General features: G+C 33.9%; 1 protein-coding gene across 30 annotated transcripts in view; it reads right to left on the bottom strand.

The window, feature by feature from the left end:
* Positions 1–8,731, bottom strand: part of gphna (gephyrin a) — a 186,023-nt gene that overhangs the window by 30,293 nt on the left and 146,999 nt on the right. For all 30 annotated transcript variants that reach the window (XM_021467169.3, XM_021467173.3, XM_017351644.4 and 27 more), the window contains 1 exon segment: positions 1,491–1,583. In XM_021467169.3, the coding sequence (XP_021322844.1) occupies positions 1,491–1,583 (93 nt within the window).

Raw genomic sequence — 8,731 nt, 5'->3', positions numbered from 1 at the left:
CCCTTCAGTGTGTATTTAATCTACTTTTAGAAAAGACATCACATCTTCAAACCAGGCGGCCACAAATAGGGGTGTGGATGATTCCAGCATAACAAGATTCTTTTGCGGGCTATAAGCAATAATGCCCTTCTGAGTAGCTGATGAAGTTATGGTAGTGGTGTCACTCGGAGTTCTAAATATACCTAATGAGGAACAGGGCAATAATGTCTCCCCTAGGGTCTCCCTGATAGACTTCAACATCAATGTCCAATAATCATTTAAAGAAGGGCCAGACCAAAGAATATGTGTCAAATTAGCTGGAGAAAAGGAGCATCTATCACAAGACGCATCTAATCCATGGTACATTCCTGCCAACCACACCTTGCTTAGATGTACCCTGTGTAACACTTTGAATTGTACAAGCCCTAACCTAACAGATGATGATGATAATGATAATTCATTATGATTATGATGATAATGCATGGACATTTCTGAGTGCCTCCTCCCAAAAAATAAAAAATAAAATGACTCTGACAGTTTTACACACAGTTCATCTTCCCATCTAGATTTAAATTTATCCAGATTATATTGTTTCAGAGACATGAGTTTACAGTATAATATGAAGACTATTAAAGTAATTAAGTGTATAAGTAAGAATAAATAAGACTATCTAAAGGGGAGCCAGGGGAAGGGCAGGGAATTGAGGGACTGAAAAGATTTATTTTTTCCCCTAATGTTGTGAGATTTTAATTTTCTTTTTTCTTTTTTGTTGTAAACTTTATTTATTGAACACAAGTGACTAGCATTTGTTTAATACAAATGTCCAATTTTCAAATTTTTTCCTCTTTAACACTTCTATAAACATTAAACCCCCCAATCACACCCACCCACCCTTCCCCCCATACATAGACATAGCCAGCCTCCTTGTAAAACATAATACAGATGACGATGACGGTGTGAAAATAAATATAATAATGCAATTTAAAATTAATCAATAAATAGATAAATATACACACACATACATCAGCCAATAATTGTTTAAAAAAATAAATAATTATATATATATATATATATATATATATATATATATATATATATATATATATATATATATATATATATAATATTTGTGTTGATTATTGAATGTTTGGTGTTTGATTTGTGTTGTCTGCTTTTGCTCAGTGTATGGACATGTGGGCCTAGGGTCCACGACAAATTTCCCAACTGGGGACACGTTTTATGTGTGTGCAGTATGTGTGTGTGTTTGCCTGTAATGTCATGGCAGTGTGAACAAGCCCTAAGACTTGTAAACAAAAACAGTGATGTGCAAATGATTGCTCAAGGGCAGATTACGTAGTTATATAATCAGTTCTGTGGTTGTCCGGCTACTAAATGAGTGTAATCAAACTAATACAAAGTGAGAGATGCTTAAAATTTTCCAGGAAAAGTACGGAAAGAAAACAGCAGGATTTTAGTGGAAAAGAGGCCATTTGGCAGAAACGAGTACTCACCACGAACAGCGTAGCCATCTTTAACTGACGCAGGGAAAGGTGGCAGGTTGTCTTTGGCATAGACGTCCTGAGCCAGAACTCGACCCATCCCATCTACAAACACAGAAAAAAAGGAAGAAAAAAGCTATGCTAAACTTAACCATCGCTGTATTAAATATATATAAATACACACATCAAAGAGAGAAATTATGTCCAGATCCGAAGCCAGCAAAAGCTACTGTACGTGAGAAAGGAAATGCACACATGCAGCCGTACAAAATGAACAGAAATGCAAAGACAAGACAAACGAGGAGCCTACCCTGTGTCTGAACAAATACAATATAACAAAGAATGAATATTACATCACATATTGTATTAAACAAGCAAAAGCTACTGTTCTATGTTTATCCTGGTAGATTAAAAGCTAAAAGATTAGTGTCTAAGCGAACCGCTAGTCAACAAAGCCTCTAATTTAGCATTCAGTTGTAAATAAGCTTGCTAGCTTAGCATACCACAAACTAATACTTAGTTACTACACACTGGCACAAAAGAATACTCTATTATTTATTATTCTATTATCCAAATAAATAAAACACTTTTGAAATATAAGCAGTTTTTAAAATTTCCATTAAAAATAGACTGGCTTAACAAGCCACACAGGCAAGTGTAGCATAACGATAACTATTAAACCTACTAACACTGCATACATTTAAGCTACATCACACTGGCACAAAATTCAACCATTACTTGTGTATTATTATTTGAAGCTAGCACTGCTATAAAAATACACCCTGCAGATATTATTTGAATTTACATTAAGAATAATATTTTAATCAGGAATAGTCTCTTTGGTTCCACCTTATATTAAGTGGCCTTAACTAATATATACTTACACAGGAATTAATAGTTTGTTACAATGTACTTATTGTTTAATACATGTAGTTATTGTGTACTTATGCTTGATTAAATACATGTATGTAATTACATCTGTAATTAACTTCTGTAATTACATTTGTGAATACACTGGTGGCCATCCCTTACACCTTAACCTACCCTTAAACCTACCCATACCACCAAACCTGTCCATAACCCAACCTCTATCCCAACTCAAAAGCACCACAAGTGTTCTCAAATACATTATGAACACAGTAAGTACATTGTATTTATTTTTTGATGCAATTACATAGTAGTTAAGGACACTTAATATAAAGTGGGACCGTCTCTTTTAATAATGAAAAAGTTGGGTTTGAAGTGGTGTTCAAACCTACCAAGACAGAATCATTTTAACTAGGTTCATTAGGTTAACTAGGCAGGTTAGGGTAATTAGGTAAGTTATTGTATAACGATGGGGTGTTCTGAAGACTATCGAAAATAAATATAGCTTAAAGGGGCTTATAATTTGGCCTTTAAGCGTTTTTTTTATTATTATTAAAAAATCCTTTTATTCTAGCCAAAATAAAACAAATAAGACTTTCTCCAGAAGAACAAATATTATCAGACATACTGTGAAATTTCCTTGTTCTGTTAAACACCATTTGGGAAATATTTATAAAAGAAAAAAAAAAATCAAAGGGGTTTAATAATTCTGATTTCAACTGTGTGTGTGTGTGTGTGTGTGTGTGTGTGTGTGTGTGTGTGTGTGTGTGTGTGTGTGTGTGTGTGTATATATATATACATACATACATACAGTGTGAAATTCAGATGGACAGGAAGTTAAAATCTGAATGAAAGACATATATGAAAGTCTATATTTTAATTTAATTTATTGAAATACCATATTTCAAAGGAGATGTAAATAGAGAAAAACCACATATGTTGAGCATGATCCTTATATCATGAAGAGGGCCGAGTTTTCAACTAAACTAAAATATATTTGCCGGTCAACGGCGATAGATACTGTATAAGCTATTACGCTACATGAAAAAATAATATAGTAAATACTATAGTGTTTGGAAGCATACTATAGATAGTCGTAATAATTATATTGTTGCTGTGGTATGATACAACTGTTAGTAATAAACAGATTATTCAATAGGCTTCAATTTCTACATTATAATAATACACTATCACAATGCACCAGTTTACACTAATGTTACAGCATTTATTACAGTTTATAAGAATCCTATATTCGCTAGCAATCGTTAACGGAGTTATACACATTATACATTTTACTATGTGGTTCAAAAACATGTTGATTATAAATTACTAGTTTTTTCCCCATGCGGATATCTTCCAGACATCACGATAATGAAAATAATAACCATTTAGTTTTGTTGCAAAGGTTCCATTTCTTTTTTGTTCAGTCAATGAACATACCATCAACAAACATTCAGCACTGCTGCGCAAATAGACGTTAACGTTGCGATTGTTTATCCCACCAAAACACTAATAAAGAAATAAATCACTGCAAATCAAGATTTAATACAAAAGCCAAGAATTCACACACAGTTTAAATGCAGTGGTATGAAATGTGGATGAGAGTATGTCCTGAAACACATGTGGCGTTTCCTCTGAACACCAAACACACTTACACTCACACACAAATCAGCAAGATCTCTTGGGGCAGGAACAAGCGCCCTCCCACACATGACAAGAAGAAGAGAAAAGAGAGACAGTAGGCAGACAGAGAGAGAGAAAGAGAAATGAAGAATAGGGCAGAGCCAGAAGGAAAGAGAGAATAAACGGAGTCCAAAAAAAAAAGACAGAGGGAGAGAGTGCAAAGCGCTCTTGTAGAGATAAAGCATGAGAAAGGGGAGAGCGAGCTGATGCTAATGAGGCCTCTTCTCGGTTGGAGGCTGATTAGAAAAGACTTATTTCTCTAAAACAGCACATCTGACGAGGCTCTAAATATAGCGCGTGTCTGGATTGGGAGATCAAACAGATGGGTACGGTGTTATCTACACACAGAGATGAGTACACAAGCACGCGTCGCAGAGCGCTGACAACCCAGTCACCGTGAAACTGCAACGATTCCCCGCAGCTACAATACAGCAAGCCCAGATCTGCTCCACACAGCTGAGCACAGGCCCGTAAACAGACCACATGTAAAGCCTGAAGTCCAAACCAAATGCTGTCGTCTCAAATGAACAGTGCTCCTAAATCTGTGTAGTTTGATGGGGATTTTATCTTTGTGCTATCTAACACTCAATTAACTTTAATCGTATACAAATAAATAAAAAAAAGCAAATTAATGTTTATAATACTAACCAGCTGGATATTAAACCTTCTCATAACTTGTAACCCTAAAAAAACATTATTTGTTCTTTGTTTTGTGTATATATATATATCCATACACACACATATATATATATATATATATATATATATATATATATATATATATATATATATATATATATATATATATATATATATATATATATATATGTGTGTGTGTGTATATATATATATATATATATATATATATATATATATATATATATATATATATATATATATATATATATACATATACATATATATATATATATACATATACATATATATATATATATACATATACATATATATATATATATATATATATATATATATATATATATATATAYACACACACACACACACACACACACACACACACACACACACACAYATATATATATATATATATATATATATATATATATATATATATATATATATATATAAATATATATATATATATCCACACACACAATTTTTTTATTATTCATCATTTATCATTTATTCATTTTCTTGTCGGCTTAGTCCCTTTATTAATCCGGGGTCGCCACAGCGGAATGCACCGCCAACTTATCCAGCAAGTTTTTACGAAGCGGATGCCCTTCCAGCCGCAACCCATCTCTGGGAAACATCCACACACACATTCACACACACTCATAAACTATGGACAATTTAGCCTACCCAATTCACCTGTACCACATGTCTTTGGGCTGTGGGGGAAACCGGAGCACCCGGAGGAAACCCATGCGATGGCAGGGAGAACATGCAAACTCCACACAGAAACGCCAACTGAGCCGAGGTTAGAACCAGCGACCCAGCGACCTTCTTGCTGTGAGGCGACAGCACTACCTACTGCGCCACTGCCTCGCCCATGTGTATATGTGTATATATATATATATATATATATAAAATGTTGGCCTGACAATATTTAATTGGATGAACATTTTTTAGTCTTATGCCTTACCTAGAAAATAAAAATACATATAAACACATTTAATTCATTTATTTTAATCATTACTATTGGAATGTGAAGAGACTTTCAACCAGCACAACAAAAAATATGTCTGAAGACAATCATTACTGCACCTTTAACGATTCATTAAATTTACAACCATCCCTGTAATCTGTCTGTAATGCAATTCTAGTCTTTGCATCACACCAGGCTCTCTTAAAGAATTTATCTAATAATGAAAATGCTAAGATTCTTTTATTCATTCATTTTCTTTTCAGCTTAGTTCCTTTATTAATCTGGGGTCGCCACAGTGGAAATGAATCACATGTTTTACTTCCAGCCGCAAACCCATACGTTCTCATTCACACACATACGCTACAGACAATTTAGCTTACCCAATTCACCTACACCACATGTCTTTGGACTAGTGGTGGAAACCGGAGCACCCAGAGAAAACCCACGCAAACGCGGGGAGAACATGTAAACTCCACACAGAAATGCCAACTGACCCAGCCGAGGCTCGAACCAGCGAAAAATGCTATGATTTCAATCCTAAAACAAAACACAGTGGACATTATAGCTTTGCAGAGAGGTGGATTTTATCTGAAGAAAGCCTTATTATGCCCTCAATTGATGACACTGATTTAGTTTTGCCCCTTTAATAAAATTAAATTCTGCCCTCTCATTTTATTTTTTGCTATTTTTGGTTACATGTGCAATTTAGAGAACAAATTAAAGTATCTTTTTGTTAAAAACTTTGATTGAGAGAGTCATTATGAACATCCCAATCCATTATAAATTTAAAAACACTTCTATATTTGTCAATAGTTTTTAAATAATAATGTAGTTCAAATTTCAAATTACCCATCCGAAAATTAGTTTGACTAACTTCAGAAGTGAGCATAAGGGTATTCGCTGCCATCCAGCAATTTAATTACCACTGTTAAAAACTGTAATGGATCCAAATGTCACTACTTTAACTGTGGACGGATACAGCTTTGCACAACAACATCTGCAAACCCACAGGTTATTGGTAATTTATACCGGCGCATTGAAAACTCCTGCTTATAATTCAACATCCAGCCGAACAGACAGTCCCACCTCAGCATCCTGTAAATGGCCAATCTTCTACAAGGCTGAGAGCATTTATACATTTTACATTCATTTTATTAACCGAGGTGACAGAGAGAGGTTTTAAAACAGACAGCCGCTCATAACTTACACCCATCCTGTTGTATGAACAACGCATTTCCAAAAATTTACGAGCGACATTACTTGGCCGGGTGAGGATATTTCCTCTATTTACGCTGATCTGGACCTGCCCTCCTTGTGCTCGCAATGAGCTGAAGATCAATCACTTTTATCTGTCAGCAAACAGCGAAGCTCTACACACTTGTTACTGATAAATAAATTAAAGGCACGGCATTTGAGATGCTGGTGGCTTTTGTGAAAAGAGGCGATGTCGGAACGCTTGTGTGCTGAATGCTTGCTTTAAAAAGCTCAAATAAGTTTGAATGGTTTTGGAAGTGTTGATTTTTGTACGCAAGTGCGCATACAGTACATCTCTAAATGTTGCGTAACACATTGCTAATGATCAGTTCACTGGCTTCTTCTGAAATGCCAACAAAGCACCTCCAATCTAGGCCATTCACTATATAGATATAGCCAAAAATTAACTATTAATGACAACCATGCCATATCCAAATGAGTAAAAGAAGCTATAAAAAAACAACAACAAAAGATTCCAATGAATCACTTGGCTCTAATGAGCTGAATCCCAATTTGGCACAGTAGTGTGTAATGTTGAAATATACTTGTGTGGATATTACTTCTGAGTTTCTGACAACTCTGAACTAGCCTGCTTCTTGCTTACAAGTATAAAATCAATGCTTTCTGTACAAGTATGCAAAAGTATACAAATTGTGATTCAGCCATGCTCGGATCAATCCATAACTGTGTCCGAATTCATAGTCTGCATCCCAAGACTGAATGAGTATTGTGCATTGAGGGATGACCCATTTCAAAGAGTCATTTGATTATGTAGTAGAAGGTTCAGGGTTAGGATACGGATAAAAATCAAATGATTCAATCTGTCAATGAGAAATTCACTGTAACACCAGCAATCCTTTACTATCAGTCATCCATCAAAATTGATAAAACAGCTCTACACACATAATGTAGTTTTCTTCATTATACACTGTAAAAATAATGATTGCTGCCTTAAATTATTTTATTTGAAACAAATTAACTTTTCTAGTCATCTAAGCTTACATAAAATATGAAGTTAAACATGCAGTATAAGTTTAAAAATGTAGTTGAAACTTGATTAACTTATTCAAAATATGTTGAAGACACATAAAATAATTAGTGTCTTGACTTTTTGAAATTACATTTACAGTGCATTACATTATCATTCTGTACAAGAATCAAGCTATTGCTAGTTTTTTGTTAAATATATGTTTATGAACATCTATTTAAATATATGAAGAGTTCAGATGCAAAAGCCTTTACGTGTCATGTGAATTTTTCTCTAAAATAGAGTATTTTCAGGCTTTCATATTTATGTTGAGTTATTTCCTTTTAAAGGCAATAAAATGACCTATTCAATGCCATAAAATTTAAATTACTGATCCAACACATTGATCTTACACACTTTTTTTTAAAGAAGATCAAATGCTCTTTTGTATCTGAACTCTTAATATATTCTGTCATGTTGTTTTAGATTGACAAATGATTGATTTTGAGAGGCATTCGAAAAACAAACACTACTGCTTTTCACACAACACATATAAAATTGAACATAACTATCCGTTAGATAAAATTTCTTTCTCACTACAAGCAAACTGCTCTAGTGTTCATTATCAAACCAATTCATCATCTTAGAATTATAAGGTTCTATCTGACATTTTTGTCAAAATTACATTATTGACATTCTTATTAAATGAATACTTATGTACATTATGGGATGTTTTTATAAGTTGCTTACATTTTAAGAATTTTTATTTCAAAACAAACGTTACACACATACTGTTTGCGATAGAATGCTTAAACTATGAAGCTCAATATCTCAAAATCCTTCAAAACGCAG

Source organism: Danio rerio, chromosome 17, assembly GCF_049306965.1.
Source record: "Danio rerio strain Tuebingen ecotype United States chromosome 17, GRCz12tu, whole genome shotgun sequence".
In the NCBI taxonomy this organism is placed as follows: domain Eukaryota; kingdom Metazoa; phylum Chordata; class Actinopteri; order Cypriniformes; family Danionidae; genus Danio; species Danio rerio.
This window is presented reverse-complemented; position numbering and strand designations above follow the sequence as displayed.